The sequence below is a fragment of the Gambusia affinis genome, linkage group LG02 (assembly GCF_019740435.1).
Source record: "Gambusia affinis linkage group LG02, SWU_Gaff_1.0, whole genome shotgun sequence".
In the NCBI taxonomy this organism is placed as follows: Eukaryota; Metazoa; Chordata; class Actinopteri; order Cyprinodontiformes; family Poeciliidae; genus Gambusia; species Gambusia affinis.
Genome location: NC_057869.1, coordinates 1,212,157 through 1,228,899, shown reverse-complemented (window position 1 = coordinate 1,228,899; position 16,743 = coordinate 1,212,157). Strand labels below are relative to the sequence as shown.

At 42.5% G+C, this 16,743-nt stretch overlaps 3 protein-coding genes across 6 annotated transcripts; 2 read left to right on the top strand and 1 right to left on the bottom strand.

Moving 5' to 3' along the window:
- Positions 1-162: 162 nt before the first annotated feature.
- Positions 163-3,583, bottom strand: crybgx (crystallin beta gamma X). The gene is made up of 6 exons (XM_044104622.1): positions 3,276-3,583; positions 3,027-3,075; positions 2,434-2,555; positions 1,690-1,825; positions 1,470-1,609; positions 163-331 (listed from the first exon to the last, which is right to left on the bottom strand). Exons 1-6 carry the CDS (start codon positions 3,317-3,319, stop codon positions 199-201), a joined length of 624 nt encoding a protein of 207 aa, XP_043960557.1. The 5' UTR covers positions 3,320-3,583; the 3' UTR covers positions 163-198.
- Positions 1,563-12,624, top strand: lctla (lactase-like a). 4 transcript variants are annotated; one of them, XM_044104387.1, is made up of 16 exons: positions 1,586-1,664; positions 4,336-4,483; positions 4,878-4,937; positions 5,234-5,371; positions 6,438-6,598; positions 6,978-7,065; positions 7,972-8,081; positions 8,152-8,280; positions 8,357-8,452; positions 9,052-9,106; positions 9,183-9,344; positions 9,425-9,699; positions 10,029-10,155; positions 10,230-10,429; positions 10,499-10,562; positions 12,176-12,624. In XM_044104387.1, exons 4-16 carry the CDS (start codon positions 5,257-5,259, stop codon positions 12,289-12,291), a joined length of 1,698 nt encoding a protein of 565 aa, XP_043960322.1. In that variant the 5' UTR covers positions 1,586-1,664; positions 4,336-4,483; positions 4,878-4,937; positions 5,234-5,256; the 3' UTR covers positions 12,292-12,624. The 4 variants fall into 4 exon arrangements, with proteins under 4 accessions (XP_043960314.1, XP_043960322.1, XP_043960342.1 ...); XM_044104397.1 differs by lacking the exon at positions 1,586-1,664 and adding an exon at positions 3,590-3,667; XM_044104379.1 differs by lacking the exon at positions 4,336-4,483 and having other exon boundaries at positions 1,563-1,664.
- A 434-nt stretch (positions 12,625-13,058) lies between these two features.
- On the top strand, positions 13,059-16,714 carry tipin (timeless interacting protein). The gene is made up of 8 exons (XM_044104599.1): positions 13,059-13,181; positions 14,035-14,170; positions 14,246-14,336; positions 14,411-14,486; positions 14,946-15,068; positions 15,141-15,204; positions 15,972-16,172; positions 16,266-16,714. The coding sequence occupies exons 2-8, from the start codon at positions 14,047-14,049 to the stop codon at positions 16,466-16,468; spliced, it is 882 nt and encodes a 293-aa protein (XP_043960534.1). The 5' UTR covers positions 13,059-13,181; positions 14,035-14,046; the 3' UTR covers positions 16,469-16,714.
- Positions 16,715-16,743: the final 29 nt, after the last annotated feature.

The window sequence follows — 16,743 nt, the reverse complement described above, 5'->3', positions numbered from 1 at the left end:
CATTTCTTAGCCTTTTCTGGCAGCATTTTCCGGATTTCATCCTATGAAGTTTTTTTTTATAGTAAAGTCATCTACGTGCACCTGAATGTTTCTAACGAATATTAAATAAAGACATAAGTTTATTACTAAAATAGTCTTTATTTTCTGTGTAGAGCTGACAGGCTCCAGTAGTGCTGGTTGTCGGGTCGAAGTTCTGGCTCAGCTGAATCGGACTCGGCGCATGGAGCCCACGGTGCTGTTCTGGCTGCCCCAGTCGTTGAAGTTGTGGTAGTCCCGTTTCTCCAGGATGTAGTGCTGCCCCCTGTAGTTGGGTTCCTGGTACACCACCCAGCTGTGACGGCAGAACGGATCGGACAGGTCGGTCGGGTCCAGAACACCCTGAGGTTCTTTACGTGATTCTGGTTCTTTTTAGCTTTCCTTGTAACCCCATTCAAATTTATGTTTTCACCTTGTTATGTATTCATTAATAACTATTTAGTTTCAGGCTAAATATTTAGCTGGATAACTAAATATTAAGCTTCAAACTAAATATTTTGCTTACTAGCTAAAGATTTAGCTTGCTAAGTTTGAGGCTAAATCTTTAGCTAGCTAAATGGTTCGCTAAATATTTTCTTCATTAATATTAAATTTAAAATGTAATTAAATTTTTAGCTAGCTACATATTTAGTTAGCCACCCAAATATTTAAATATTAAGTTTCAAGCTAAGTATTTAGCTTTTCAACGAGCTTTAGTTTGAATCTAAATCTCTTAATTTATTTCTGACTGTATTTTTTTCTGTTGTGAATATTCCGTAATCTCTGTGTGCCGCTGCCAGTCTTGGCCAGGATTCTCTTGCAAAAGAGATTTTTAATCCCAACGGTATTTTTCTGGTGAAATAAATGTTAAATAAAAAATTATATATTCACATTTAGCTTATTAAATTTAGCTCGTTCGGTTTAAAGCTAAATATTTAGCTTTATTCGCCATTTATGAACAATATTTCAGCATTCATCTTAGCTTTGGAGTAACATCTTTGACAAACATTGACCTACTTTTACTTGAATGCAAGACTTTCAGCCCAAATAAGAAAATAATCAACCCCAACTTCTCCTATAGCGCAATCATGCTAAACCTTTTTTATATTTTGTATCTGCAACAATTTAAAATATTCCTTAATTTATTTTTGAGTAGATAGAATAAAAATAGCACAAACATTTTGAAAGTACGGTAAAGGATGTGTGATGCTGTGGGTTGTTAGAATGCAGGACTTTGTGAACTTATGGAAAACCTACAACATTTTAAATAAAATCTGTTGATCTCTGACAGGAAACTGAAAGTGGGTCATCATCTGGTCTTTCTGGAGGATTGAACCTCCTGAAGAGAGAGAACCCAGATCTCTGGACCCAAAGGTCAAAGATCTCACAGCTGATTAAACAAAGCCTTTCCTGATGTAAAACCTGAGCTGGACTTGTTTGGACGGTGGACTTACGCTCCTCCCAGGACGCGGATGGACGCCACTCTGTTGAGGTTGTAGCGGCTCAGCAGGTTGGGAATGTCATCCTGGATCTCCATCTTCTTCCCGGAGAACCCGGCTCGCTCGAACAGCTGCGCCCTGGGAGGATTGTTGTCCTGAGGACCAGAGACGCAGCGGATCAGTGAGGAAGCCGACACATTTAGAAATCAGGTAAAACGATGTTTTAGAGGCTCACCTGCTTAACGGAGCGGACCGAGGAGACGTGGTCCACCTGGGCGCACCAGCGGTCGTAGCAGTTGTACTCCCCGCGGTCGGACATGTCCCACAGGTACTGACGGCCCCGGTAGTTCTCCTGCTCGAACCCGACCCATCTGCCAGACACGCCACAGAGAAGAAGAAGAAGATGATGAGTTTGCTCTTCTCCTAGAGACCAATATTTGAAGAGAGTGGTTCCTAAACGTTCTCACATCCCCTTTGAAAACTCAGACAATGCTGCCAAATTTCACTCTGCTGCCTTCACTGGCAGCAGAGTGCCAGTGCTGCCAGGGATTATTTGCCACAATCACTGGCAAATACAATCCTGACGATTGTATTTGCCACAATCGTCAGGAAGACGATTGTGGCAAATAACGTTTGCCATGACAACAACCTTTATTGTAGGCAATAAAAGCTACTTTTGTCCTCAAGTAGTTATCTTAGCTTACTGTGTATTTTATAAAAAATATTGAAATACAGATTACATTTATTAAAAAAATTTAATTTATGATTTAAAAGTTTATTGGGTTTTCTTTTTTTCTATTTTTTCTTATCTTTCTCCGTTAGCGCCCCCTAGCGACCGTCCCTTTTAAAAAGGGAGATGGGTTTGTCCCTTTGTTTTAGGAGACAGAACCGGTTCTGGTCAGTAGTTCTTGTTGGCGTTAACCTTCGGGACGTTCCCACAGCTTAACGTTTCAGTTTCTGCCTGAAAAGGTGAACTTACGCTCCGCTGTCCACCTGGACGGAGTTACATCTCTCTGGGAAGTTCTTGTCGCTGATCCTGGGACAGTCGGAGTTCAGGTCCAGTCGTCTGCCAGCGAAGTTTCGCTGCTCGAAAAGGGTCACCTGGTGCAGAGAACAGGGTCAAACAGTGACACTCATCGGTTTCATTCAGCAGTTCCAAAGAGTTCTTTGGAACTGCTGAATGGATCTTTTTCAGATTCTCTTCAACTATCAGCTGTTTTTTCATTGCAAAGTTTGTTGGAAGAATCTCAACCTGTACAGAATATTCCTCTGAAAATGTCCTGAGCCGAACGGAAAGACAAGATCCACAGAAAAACTCCAGAACCTCAAAGATTTTAGAAAATTCTGGCTGAAAATGTAAAGAAATGATTTTAAAACCACCAGGAGTTTCTGTAATCTGCTTAAACTCCTGGGTCCAAATGGGTCGAACCAAATAACCAAAGGTTTAATCTAGGTGATAATTAGTTAGAATAATCAAATTAAGTTAAACAAATGTAAACAAATGAAGTTTAACTTTTATGTAACGAATGATCTGATTTTTTAAGGTGGCGCTGTTTTCTCGGTTGGACTCACCCTCCCAGTGGACCCGTAGAAGGCACGTTGGAGCACAGACCCCAGTTTGCTGCAGACAAACAAACAAACAAACCATTTTATTCAGAAAAACAGACAAATATTAAACTCTCTTCATGTTTTGGAGCCTAACTGGACTGGAAAACCGTCTTTAGCTCAAGTTTCATGGTGTCTTTCTCCTCATCCTCAGTCTGGGTGATTTGGTGGAACTGTTGGCGGCCCCCGCGGCGGGCCCCGGCCCTCGGGACGTACCTGGTTTGTTGGGTTAATCTTGGGACCTTAGTGAAGATGTTCATGTCAGCTCTGGGAGGCAGCCAGAAAGCGCCTTAAATATGGCGCGTTGATGCAGCGCAGAGCTACCAGAAGGCTCAGGTTGCTCCTGATGCGGCCGCCGGGGCCCGCGGGGCCATTCATATGCTAAACACACACTCCTGATGCCCCCGAGTCACAGGATGAATGAAACAGAAACACAACGAGCGCGGAGTGCAGCGCCAACACTTTGGGTTTGAACATTTCAGCATTTTCTCTGAAACAAAGCGGAGAGAAGGGCCGTGATGGCGGCGGGGCCCGCTGCTCCTGGAGCCTGGATCATTCACAGGAAGCCTGGAGAACGCCGCAGGACTTCCTGACTGCACCGAGCCCAGGTTGGCTCCCAAAACTGTTCCTGTATCTGACTGAGTCATCATCACATCTAATCATTTCACCTTAATGTTCATCAGCAGTTTGTTTAATTTGATCTGAAAATCATTTTATTAATATAATACATTCAAAAATAAAAGATCAAAATGAATAATTTTTGGTACACAGAAAGAAAATATTCCCTCCAGGCGTGACATTAAATAAATGTCACACCTGCGCCCCCTGCTGGCATAGATCTGTGCCTGCAGCATCCTGCTGACCATATATGGACTAACCTTCATATTTACCTCTAATGACGTCCTTATTTATTAAAATGCTCCTGTAAAGAATCGATATATTTCAGTATTTTAATTAAAACAGTGAAACTCGTATGTTATGATAATTATTACACACAGTGAAGTATTTTCATGTGTCCATATAACATAACAAACATTGATATTTTTGCGTTAATGCATAATTATGAGTTTATTGCAATTTTCTGAAAAAAAAAAGTCAAAACTGTTAAGTGATGCTAACTCTCACCTGCAGGTGGCAGTATGTTTTTTATTTAGATAAGGAGCTGCAGTTTTTAGATGTACCACAGGTACAAAACACTGGAATGAAATGGTTTAATTCCCTCCTCCTGGTGCGGATCGGTTCTCCAGAACCTTAATGACCTAATTATTCTGTTCAGGTGCAGCAGCAGAGGCTCATCTAAAAGTTGCAGGACAGCGGGCCCCCAGGACTGGATTTTGAGACCCTCTGATAACTGACTGACTGTATTATTAAGAGAAGAAAAGAAAGGCTTGTTAACATTGTAGCACAGCTAGCTCCTGCTGGAAGTGAGTAAAACAGCAATTTAAAATTAATTTCAAACAGTTTTTGAAGCCCTGAATGGAGAGATTTTTATTCAGGTATGATTTAGATAACTTAAAGATCAGATTCTGTCAGTAGGAAGTGGAAGGGGTGTACTTTCTTTTCCTCAGGCCTGCAGAGCATGAAGCCATGTTGAATGAACACACAGACATTCAGTTTGCTTACAGTGTTAAAATCCCTCCATTCTCCATCAGATGTGTTTGTCCAGCAGATTTACTGTCACACTCCGCTGGCTCCCAATGCCGCACCATTCAGAGAGAGAGAGAGAGTGTGTGTGTGCGTGTGTGCGCGCGTGTGTGTGATGAATAGTGGAAAAGATCCTGGATGTTTCACTCTGTTGTGTTTTTGTTGCGCTGGCAGGGAACCAGAAGCTTCAGGACTCTTCCTGCGTCCTGGAGACGGACGAGACAAACACAGCAGGTCAGACCTGTGTGTGTGTGTGTGTGTGTGTGTGTGTGTTCAGAGTCAGGTGGCGCCTCAAATCCAACACACACTCCTCCAGTTAGATTCTAGAGCTGAGGAGAGACCAGCAGCGTGAAATGTCTCTGATGGACAAGCCGTCCCACTTCCTGTCCCTGTTTGTCCCACAGCTGGCTCAGATAAATCTGCTGTCGCCATGGCGACACACATCAGGGCAGAGGGCCGCTTCTTCTGGCTTGTCTGGCAGTTTGGTTGCGGCGGTGATTGAATCGGGCTGCATGTTTCCTGTCCTGCAGGTGTGACGGAAGCGAGCGGGACGATGCTGCGGACAGGAATGCGTCTTCTGGCGCTGGCGCTGTGTGTTTCAGCTGGTGGAGACTTTGACTGGACCAAAAATGAGAAAACCTCTTTCTACTATGGGACCTTCCCAACTGGTACGAACTGGTAGGATGGAGAAACACGAGTTAGATTTCTGTTTGGAAAAATTCAAAACCAACAATTGCAGAAAGTTCAGATGAGAAAGTAATCTTTGTTAGACTTGCTGCAATAAATCAATTAATCACATAATAAATTAAAACACCTCAATAATTTCCATTTGTATGATTTATTGGTTTTCTCTTTCCATCAGGACTGACAATAAAAGTGTTCAGTCTTTGACTTCATAATTCATTTTATTTGTTGATTCTGTTGTTTTTGCATTAATTTTGTATTAATACAAAACATTTAAAATGTCTTCCAGCTCCAGTGTTAAATGTTTATTAACATTTCAAGTGTATTGATCTTTGTGTCATTTTGTTATTATCACTATTTTATTTTATTTATCACCAAACCTCTGAGCTGGTTTATCATGTTACTGCAACAGGCCAAATCTCTTTCATTTGGTGTTTTATTAGATCACGGGTGTCCAAACTTTTGGCCAAAATCAAAAGTTCTCATGGACAAAAAAAAAGAAATAAAGTGAATAAAATTGTTTTTGTTTTTTTGTACAAAATTGTACAAAAAAAGTTTTTCTTTTGAAATTTGTGTTTCTACTGACAGACGAATACTTTGAGTTCTGTTGAATATTTTCCATGGTTAGAATAATTTTATCTTCATCAGCCGAGTGTTTTCTGGAGGTTCTGGGAGAAATATTCCAATCTTTTCTCAAACATTTGTTCTTTTTTGATTAAACCTTTGGACTAAATCAGATTTAGGATCCTCTGTGTCCGTCTGTCTGTGTCTGGATTCATTTATCTGGATTAAATAATCCAGTTCCAGGAACCAAAACAGGAAGTGTTGAGTCAGCTCTTTGTGAACCCGGACCAGAACATTTATTTGGTTTCCTTTAGCAGCTGAAGTTTAACCTGATTTATTTGTAGCTTTAAAACTATTATTATTATTATTATTATTATTATTATTATTATTATTATTATTATTATTATTATTATTATTATTATTATTATTATTATTATTATTATCATTATTATTATTATTATTATTTTAAACCTTTTAAACCTGCAGGTTTCTCCTGGGGAGTCGGCAGCTCAGCCTATCAGACCGAAGGAGCGTGGAATACAGACGGGAAAGGAATTAGCATCTGGGATGTTTTTGCTCATAAAAAAGGAAAAATCTCCTCAAATGAAACAGGAGACTCTTCATGTGAAGGTTACTACAAGTTCAAGGTGGTTACACGATTCTCCAAATGTTTCTTATTATTTCTGAGTTATGCAGTTTTTAAATTATGCCTTTAAAGATGTTTCTGTTCAGGTAAATGTCAGTTCTTTATGTCGTTTTGAATGAAAACATTACTCTGTTCAACACAAAACGCTGCAGATCCAAGAATGATACGAATTTCAAGCCACAGAAAACAGAGTCATGCTCAGAGGAAGGCCAGAAGAAGCAGAAATGTATATACAATAAATAAAAATGCAGCTAATTTTCTCATTTTGTCATCTATAATAGAAACAAAACATTTAACAGCAGCTTGAAAACATTGGTGTTTTGGTTTGGATCAGAAAATCAAAGTGAACTGATGTTTTTTGTCTGTTTTTTGTCTTTTAGGATGATATTAACCTGATGAAGGAGATGAAGCTGAATCATTATCGTTTCTCAGTTTCCTGGCCGAGGATTTTACCCAGCGGGTTGAGAAGTAAAAACCCAGTTTGGCCACTTTATATGAAAATAAAACGATTTCTAAGACGTTTAAGACGTTTTCCTCACTAAGAGAAACCAAAACTTCTCCAATCAGCAGAATTATTGGTTCAGCTGAAGGTGATAAAAACTCAAATGCAGCAGGAGGATTTCCAGATTTGTTTACTTCCTGCTCTGTCCTTTGTCCCGCCCCCACATCCTTTCTGTCCAATGGGAGCAAAGATTGTCATTGTTTAGTCCACTTGCAAAAAAAGTGCACCAAAAGAAAACAGTGAAGCGTATTTTTCTGGTATTCCTGGAGTGAATACAGACTAAAGCAATCTGAAAAGTGTGGCGTGCATTTATAATTAGCTCTAATATTCTGTAAATCCACCTCTGGCTGCAGGTAGATCTGTAGGCCTTTGGTGTATTCAGTTCTCAATTTGATTTAGGTCTGTACTTTGACTAGGCCACTTTAACCCCTGAATCTGCTTGGATCTGAGCCATCCCATAATACCTGTTCAGGCTGGTTGTCCTGTTGGAAGGTGAACCTTCGCCCCTGGCTCAGCTCTGCTGCAGCCTCCAGGGTTTTGTTCCGTACAGCTCCCCTGTCCCAGAGCATGATGCTGCCTCCACCATGTCCTGCTGTGGGAAGGTGTGTTTGTCACTCTGAACAGTTTGGAGGATCATGAAGTGGAGAATCAAACTGAACTCAGACAGGACGCCTTCACCTGTCATCACTTTGTCTCCAGATTGGAGAATATTCCAGAAATATGTTGCTTTTATTTTAAAAACTTTCATGTTTTTGGATCCCTTTGTTTGTTTTCGGACATGAAATTGATTTGTTCGGTCAGTGAGTGAAAATCCCTGTGTTCCTGTATAATATTAATGCATAAACGGCTGATGATGATGTAACTTCCTGCAGGTGAGCACGTTAACGAGAAAGGAATCAGGTATTACAGCGACCTGATTGATTTGCTCCTGGACAGTAAGATCACACCTGTGGTCACTCTGTACCACTGGGATCTTCCTCAGGTGAGTTCTTCCCGCCTGTCCGATGCGTCGGCGTGGGCGGAGCCATAACCAGGATGTCGGCGTCCCGCAGGTGCTGCAGGAGAAATATGGTGGCTGGCAGAACGCCAGCATGGTCGGCTACTTCAACGAATTCGCCAACTTGTGTTTTGAACGTTTTGGGAACAGAGTGAAGCACTGGATCACCTTCAACAACCCCTGGGTGAGTGGATGGTGCGTTCACTGACCGTGGGAACGTCTGGACTGGGATCTCACTGAGGGGGTCTGCTTCTTTCCAGTCCATTTCTGTGGAAGGATACGAAACTGGGGAGCACGCCCCCGGACTGAGGATGAGGGGCAGCGGAGCTTACAAAGCGGCTCACCACATCATCAAGGTCAGTCTGGGTCCAGATCGCTCCAAAAGCCGACTCGGCCGTTATGACCCTGAACGCAACGCCGTGGGTTCAACCTGGAGGCTCAGCCCTTACATCAGGATCTGGTTCTGATCCAACATGACAGCGACTAAAGAAAAGCTTTGAGTTTCAAACTGAAGCTGCTGATCTGTTGTCAGGGTTTGATCGTTTACCTGACTTCAGTGTAGAGTTTAGACTCCAAACTGAGTCGCTCTTAATTCACTAAAACAAGATTCAGACTCAGCCTGGACCTGTTTCCTTAGACATGAGGTTTGACTTGGCCTCCAGTGACTTGAGATTGGACTTGGATAAAATGACTTGTGAACATCTCTTTATACTGAACTGTTGTCTCACATGAGGATTTCAGACTCGGTGTTCAACCTTTTTGAATTAGTTGCAGAAAGTGGAGCTTTGTGTTCAACAGAAATAATTTGATTTTCATAATCAAACATATTCATCATATATTTATCCCAGGTATAAAAACTAGTTAAAATATTAACAGAGGAATAAATTCATCTTTGTTTTATTTTTTAAAGTAGTAACTGTAGGTACTTCCTGTTGACGCTCGTCTCTATTTCCAGGCCCACGCTAAAGTCTGGCACACCTACGACATGAAGTGGAGAAGCAAGCAGAAAGGTGACGGAGTAAACCGACCCGCCGGTTTGGCTCTGGGGTTCTGGTCAGTAGCTAACTGGTTTTCAGCTGGGCCCAGGTCTGATCGGGATCTCCCTGACTGCTGACTGGGGCGAACCGGTGGACGTGTCCAACCAGCGGGACGTGGAAGCAGCAGAGCGCTACATCCACTTCTACCTGGGCTGGTTCGCCACGCCGCTCTTCCATGGAGACTACCCAGTGGTCATGAAGGAATACATCGGTACCTTCACGCTCTGCTCCGGTGGCTCCAGCAGATACAATCATGAACAGCCTGATAATCCCTGACTTCTGGATTTCCAGGCAGGAAGAGCGGCCAGCAGGGCCTGGGCGCGTCGCGGCTGCCCGTCTTCTCGCCTCAGGAGAAGAGCTACGTCCGAGGAACCGTCGACTTCCTGGGCCTTGGACATTACACCACCCGCTACGTCACCCAGAAGAACTACCCGTCCGGGTTCGGGGACAGTTACTTTGCAGATCGGGACCTGGCGGAGCTGGTGGACCCGAAGTGGCCCGACCCTGGTTCTGAGTGGCTCTACTCGGTTCCCTGGGGGTTCCGGAGGTTGTTGAACTTTGTGAAGGTAAAGCAACAAAATCATTGGTTTCTCCTAACCAGCATATTGTAAATATAAACTGGTCATTACTGTTAATGATAATTGTTTCTTCAATTATCACCATCATAAAGTAGATTTTGATTGTTTTTAACAATCTAAATCCAAAAACAGTTTCATGAACAGAAAATAGGATTTAACCTCAAAAAGCTTCTTAAAGGAAGATTTGAATCTGCAGGATGATGCATCTGTCATGTTTGTTTGTTTATAATTGGAGGAAAGAAGAACCGGATCAGGAGGTTCTGTGGTTCTGGATGGGTAGATCTAACCCTGAATTTTCCGTGTGATCTCACCGACAGACCCAGTACGGAAACCCGATGATCTACGTGACGGAGAACGGCGTCTCGGAGAAGATGCAGTGCACCGACCTGTGTGATGACTGGAGGATGCAGTACTTCAGGGAATACATCAACGAGCTGCTGAAAGGTGACACTCTCTCCTCTGTGTGGAACAGGAAGCTGTCTGGCCGCCTCAACGTCTCTCTCTGTTTGGACCCTCAGCCGTTAGAGACGGCGTCAACGTGAAGGGTTACACCGCCTGGTCTCTGCTGGACGGCTTCGAGTGGGACGAAGGCTTCTCTGAGCGCTTCGGACTCTACTTTGTGGACTTCAGGAACAAGAACAAACCTCGCTTCCCAAAAGCTTCGGTCCAGTTCTACAAACGCATCATCAGCTCCAACGGCTTCCCCAACCAGAGAGAGGTGAGGCCCAGCAGCGCAGCCGGCTCCAGAAGCAGCTGCTGACTCTGGTCCTCTGCTTGGTGTCTGCAGGTGGAGAGCTGGAAGAGGAAAGCTGTGGAGACGTGTTCCTCCAGCAACCAGCTGCTGGCTGCAGGTCAGTGGCATGAAAGGCCCAGATAGATCAGGAGCATCAAACACTTCCTGCTTGGGGAGGTTCTGAAGGTTCTGATTGGTGGGATGTATTAAAGTAGCACAGTACAAGTTCTTCCTTAATGTCCTTAATTACACTGTTTATGTAATTATGTACTTTGAAAATGTAATTAAGTAAAGTAAGTCCTCTTTAATTAAAGGGAACCTGTTTGTATTTCCATTTGGGTTTCTACTGCTTCTAAAAACAACCCAACCTCTTAAAGACACAGAGGCATTTTTTGGCAATTAATTCATCTTTCTTGGTGTTTGAGCCGTTTCAAAACCTCCAGAATGTCACCAATCAGCAGGCGCCGCCCCGTTACCTAGCAACCCGAGCACAATTCTGCCCCGTTACCTAGCAACCCGAGCACAATTCTGCCCCGTTACCTAGCAACCCGAGCACAATTCTGCCCCGTTACCTAGCAACCTGAGCACAATTCTGCCCCGTTACCTAGCAACCCGAGTACAATTCTGCCCCGTTACCTAGCAACCTGAGCACAATTCTGCCCCGTTACCTAGCAACCGAAGAATTGCTCCGGCATGTTTGGTCAGCTGATTTTCTCTCTGTATGTGCTGTACAATGGCTGCTGGAAATGGCTGCTGTTTTGTTGTTAACTCAAAATCCAGAAACCACTCACTGCATTCTGCTTGGTTGTGCAGGAGGCTCCACTTCTCCTTTTCAAAGATGTAATTGTTTATCTGTTTGAAGCCTTTTTCGTTGGGAGTGTAAATGTTGAGGTGGGGGGCGTGGCCAACAGAAGATTAGTGGATTTAAAGTGACAGAGACACTAAAACTGATCAGACTAAAAGCTCGTTATCTGAGAATGAATTTGTGCAAAAAGAGTAATGAACATGCTTTGTAGCCCATAGATACGTCCTAACCTGTTCAAGGAAGCAGAGTAGGTCACTTTAAGTAGATTTAATCGCTGGTACTTTTGACTTTTACTCCACTTTCTATAATGTAAAAATTATACCTTATATTTACGTCGCATTGCATTTTTTTGCTTTCAGTGATTTGAAATCAATGACTTATCTGAGTTAACCAGTTAAAAATGGACTCTAGTTTCAGGAAACTGAAATATTGACTCCATTACAAGGTTGAATATATAATATTTATTCAGCTGTGACGACAAAATGGAGCTGAAATGTCAGTGGAAAGGATCCTTTGTCTACTGCCCCCTTTTTAGGCAGACTGCAGTTAAAATGACATATTGGTTTTGGTTTGTGTTGAATAAAAACTTTCAAAGGTTCAATCATCCTTTTTCTTATTTTGCTTACGGGCATTTAAGTGTCCAGATCCACAAAATCACAAGTAAACACAGTAAGACATGCATTATCTGCAGCATTGTTCATTAAAATGGAACAACAACATTCATGAATTAAAGAAAACACATATACAGAAGAGACATAATATTCTACATCATTACATTACAGAACAAGTACATTACCTTTCAATACTTTAGGTATTTTAAAAACAAGCACTTTTACTGAAGTTAAAGTGTTAGTGTTGTACTTTGTATATTTGTCTCTGTTTTCTGAAGTTCAGTGTTTGAGTCTTTTCTCTTTGGCTGGTTGCAGATCCACTGGTCGGTCACATGGAGATGGTCACAGAGATCGTTGTTCCCACCGTCTGCACGCTCTGCATCCTCCTCAGCGCCGTCTTCTTCATGTTTCTGCTGCGCCGACGCCTCTGAGGAATGCCCGGGTCGCCTCGTCTGTTTCCATGGAAGCAGAACTCAGCAGGAACCAATCAGAGCGGCGACTTCCTGTTGACCGGCCTGCCGTTCTGTTCCTGTCGGATAAACAGTCAGAACCAGCAGAATATGATGATTCATTGATAAATGATTAGTAAGCCTGGTTTACTGTTTGAACTAAGACTGAACTGTTCAAACTGTTTCTGACTGGATCAAACAACCAGGCTGAACTTTGTTTTTACTTTTATGAGTTTCATCATATTTAAGCTTTTATTACCAGTTGTATTTCTAAATTCGATATAACAATAAAGTGGTTTAAATGTGCATATTAAATCTGAGGAATATGTAGAGGGTTTGTGTAGTATATAAATGTAATATTTTATTTATTTTTCATCAAACAGCTCATTTACCAGGTTCATGCACTCCTCTGCAGTAGCAGGGTTGGAGCTTTCCAACCCTGCTACTGATTATTGCACTTAAAAAATAAGTATAATAATCATATATGAAACGGGTTCACGGATGGAAAATATTATTCCCATGCAGGTTTTAAAATTGATCAACTAAAAATTACCTAATATTAGCATGTTCCAGAATAATTAAATTCAACCTGATGTGGACAAAAATACAGGACAGATTCAGCAGCCTAGAAGCCAAGAATAATAAACAGTGACAGGATGAACTCTTCGTAAGCCTGGTGTTATTTTTTATTTAGTTAGTGAACCTGGTAACCGCATTTATTTATACTGGGATTCATTTTCTGTCCCGGCATGTAAAACCTGCTGAATCCAGCGGGCGGCAGCAGTGCTGCAGGTTTCTCATGTGAACTGCAGACGAAGAAGGCGCGTCAGTGGCGGGTCCTCTGATTCTCTGGCGCTGCAGCTCATCAAAAGGTACATTAAAGTTTAATTTCACAGAGTTTTAGTCCTCTCAAGACTCATCTCCGGGTCAAGACTGAACGCTTTATTAGTTCCAGGTCTTTTCTGGTCTTATTTCAGCTCATTTATCCGCAATTTGTGTCTAATTTACTGTCACGTTCGGTTCAGCAGCCAAACAAAGAAGACTTTTAACACCTTCGTGTCTTCTGTATTGAGGCGAGTTATTGGAACTAACCCAAATATCGGTTCTGTGTCCGGTTAACATGTTAGTCTTTTTCTTTTTGCTGTTTTTTTAGTGTTTACCGCCTTCATTTTTACTTCTTCTGGAAACTCTCCAACGGTGTATTACCGCCCTCTACAGTGCAGGAAGGGAATTACAGTGTAAAAACTGTTAACAGATGTGAGTTTACTCTGGTTGAAACCAGGAGTTATTTGAGTCCTGGCAAAGAGGCAGCAACAAATACAGCTCAATAAATTTAAAAACTACTAAAATAAATAAAGCACATAAAATTAGACTACAAAATAAAATAATAAAGGTAAATAAATAAAATATACTGAATAAAATCATAAAATAACAATGAAATATATGGTAAAGAAAAATTTAAAAATTCCAAAGAAATAATAATAAATAAATTAAGCAAAAAAGAAATATGAAATGTAAGAAAATTATTGATTTTCTTGCATCCATAAATTTCCATCCAACAAATCAGATATATTATCGACTGAGTTTGTTTGCGTTATATTTACTCCAGATGCTTCCTGATACTGTGACTGATCATAAAAACCTGATTAAAAACTGTAAATATTCGACAGTAGCGTTTAGCAGTTTAAATCTTAAAGCTGATGGCAGGTGCTTGTTTTCTCTCAGGACTCAGCTGTCATGAATGACCAACAGGACGACGGGATGAGTGACTTGTCCAACTTGGAGGATGAAGCTTTCCCTCCTCTTCCTCCCCCTCTGTCCCCTGGAGCAGCTCAGTCACAGGGCGACCCGTTTGGAGAAGGTGAGAGTTTGTTTTTAAATATCAGCAGAGATAAACGTGACGATCTGGTGACGGCCACCTGTCGTTGTGCTGCAGCTGAGGAAGGCGAGGTGTCCAAGCTGGCCGACATTCCAGCTGCCAAGAGGAAAGGAGTGAAGAGGCCGCAGCCGAAGCTGGACTCCCAGAGGTTTCCCATCATAACAGGTCGCTTTCCTCTGGTGGTTAATCCAGACGCTCATGACTGATGTCGTTTCCTCTCAGGCTCATTTCAGACAGAGGACTGCCGGCTCTGCGGACCTTGTTCGCCAACGCTCGCTTTAAGGGCAAAGGTCACGAGGTGAGAAACGAGGATTTATTAGTCACCATTTAGCTAAAAAATAAACATCTTAAAGGGCCAGTATTATGGAAAACAGACTCTTTTGATCTTTCTATCTTGTAAAGTTTTTCCTTAATCATGTTACTTTGATTCTTTCATGTTTGAGAAATCCTTTAATCTCCATGGCAACCATTCAGTTGCAAAACGCCTGGGTGGATCTAGCCCCGCCTTTGAGGCCTAGCTCCTTCAGACTAGCCAGCAGCAATTAGCAAACAGCTGGTGGAACTGCTGAGCTCGTTATAGCAGCTGCGTAATTCTTATAAAATACATAACACTACCCCTCTAAAATACTCCATATCCAGCTGTTTTTGTTGGATCTCAAATATCTCATCTATAAAAGATGTTGTTCTTCTTCTGATCACATGTTTAATTGAATCCTCTTTGCTTCTGCTGGGCGTCTGGACCGGACTCTTTGGCCAGGCGGAGGACCTGCGGCTGCTCATGCAGAAGATGGAGAACTGGGCCCACCGGCTCTTCCCCAAACTGCAGTTTGAAGATTTCATCGACAGGGTGGAGAAGCTCGGCAGCAAGAAGGAGGTTCAGGTGGGCTGAAGCAGGAAGGGAGAGTTCCTCTGTGCAGGACGGGTTCTAACGGGTTCCTCCTCTCCGCTGCAGACCTGCCTCAAACGGATCCGACTGGACATGCCCCTCACAGACGAAGACTTCATGGAAAGACCAGGTGAGACGGACTGGACCAGAATCTGATTCTTGCTGCTGCAGAGGCTGAATGACTCGGACTGGACCTTCAGGGGCGTCTCAGTAACTAATGTGGTTTAAAAAGTGTCCAAACTTTTCTTATACTACTTGTTTTATATATGAAAATCAGTCAATTGGAAATAATTTTGACCTTTGACCCCTGATGTGCTAGTGAAGCTAATTAGCTTCTACCTCCTTCACTGGAGATGTAAATATTACAAATGTTGGTTGATGCTTCTTCCTCTCATTAGCAGCTCATGAAGTCCTATGTTGCCCTCTAGCGGTTGGACTTTTAACTACATGTAGTTCATTGGCCCAAACGTTGCTGATAAACTCAGCAAATAATCTTAATTATGAGAAAGAGTGCAATAAAATATATCTAGGCAAAATAATGTCGCCTATATAAGATATATTAAAACACATATTATAGAATTATAATTCTATAATAAAAAACACCAATGGCTGCTCAAAAATTTCTTTAAGCTCAGGAACTGATTTCATTTTGCAAAAACAAGCCAGGAGCTCCTGATACTGTTCACCTGCATTTAGAAATCTGTAACATAATGATAAAGCATTGGTTGTTCACAAACATTTTTAACTGTATTTTAAAGTTTTGTTTGAGCCAAAGCAGCATCAGTAAAATAATGTTGTAAGATTGAACTCACATGTCTAATGGCGCTAATTAGCTATGATGCTAATTATAGCTAATTAGCGTCACTCTGGGTCTGAGGTGATTTCTCTCGTTTCCAGGAGCGGAGGAGCCGCTGGCTGGATTCCAGGATCCCGATCCAGTCATCAGCCAGGCCTCCTTTACAGATCCTCCAGGTCCGGTCCACTCCACCCCGGCTCCGGCTCCAGTTCCTCCCTCCCTGACCGAGGAGCAGCGTCGGCGGATGGAGCAGAACCGGCAGCGAGCGCTGGAGAGGCGATTGGCCCGGCAGCAGCAGACAGGTGAGACGGTTCCATCCAGAACCACTAGAGGGCGCTCAGAACCCGGCCATCCGACAAATACTTCAGGTTTTTCTGTTTCCTCAAATCCTTCAGAGCCCCAGGCTGACACGGCGCCCTCAACAGGAAGTGACCTCACAGCAGATCTCAACGGGTCTACTGAGCAGAACCAGAAGCCAGGAGAACATCTGGACCTGGATCCGACCGGCAGCACAAAGACTGAGGTTTCTGAACCCGACCCTCCAGCAGAACTTCCTACTGAGGATGAGAAAGAAAGGAGTCCAAGCTCCCAACCCTGAGGTGTGTCAAAAACTGGACCTCTGCAACAGAACCTCCTCCCAGAACCAAACTACAGAACCTTTCTGGTTCCTGAGCCTGAAAACATTCTGCCATTTTAGTTTGTGTTCTGGTCCGGTTCTGGTCCATGGCAGAGGAGTGGACTGTAACAGGTTCTGTTTTACTAGAAAGCAACCAAAACGGGCCGGTTCTGTGTTCAAGTTATTTTAATATAAAAATGTCCGATAATAATAAACAGTTGATTTTAATAAAACTGGGTCAGAGTTCATGTTCTGAT

What these genes read in the sequence shown, in the direction of transcription:
- crybgx (XM_044104622.1), bottom strand. Translation starts at nt 3,319, where the DNA reads ATGAACATCTTCACTAAGGTCCCAAGATTAACCCAACAAACCAG. An exon ending in CGGTCCGCTCCGTTAAGCAG is followed by an intron (nt 1,610 to 1,689) that starts GTGAGCCTCTAA and finishes TCTGGTCCTCAG; the next exon opens with GACAACAATCCTCCCAGGGC. An exon ending in ATCCGCGTCCTGGGAGGAGC is followed by an intron (nt 332 to 1,469) that starts GTAAGTCCACCG and finishes CTGCCGTCACAG; the next exon opens with CTGGGTGGTGTACCAGGAAC.
- lctla (XM_044104379.1), top strand. Translation starts at nt 5,257, where the DNA reads ATGCTGCGGACAGGAATGCGTCTTCTGGCGCTGGCGCTGTGTGTTTCA. An exon ending in CTATGGGACCTTCCCAACTG is followed by an intron (nt 5,372 to 6,437) that starts GTACGAACTGGT and finishes TTAAACCTGCAG; the next exon opens with GTTTCTCCTGGGGAGTCGGC. An exon ending in CAACCAGCTGCTGGCTGCAG is followed by an intron (nt 10,563 to 12,175) that starts GTCAGTGGCATG and finishes GGCTGGTTGCAG; the next exon opens with ATCCACTGGTCGGTCACATG.
- tipin (XM_044104599.1), top strand. Translation starts at nt 14,047, where the DNA reads ATGAATGACCAACAGGACGACGGGATGAGTGACTTGTCCAACTTGGAG. An exon ending in CCGAAGCTGGACTCCCAGAG is followed by an intron (nt 14,337 to 14,410) that starts GTTTCCCATCAT and finishes GTTTCCTCTCAG; the next exon opens with GCTCATTTCAGACAGAGGAC. An exon ending in AGACTTCATGGAAAGACCAG is followed by an intron (nt 15,205 to 15,971) that starts GTGAGACGGACT and finishes TCTCGTTTCCAG; the next exon opens with GAGCGGAGGAGCCGCTGGCT.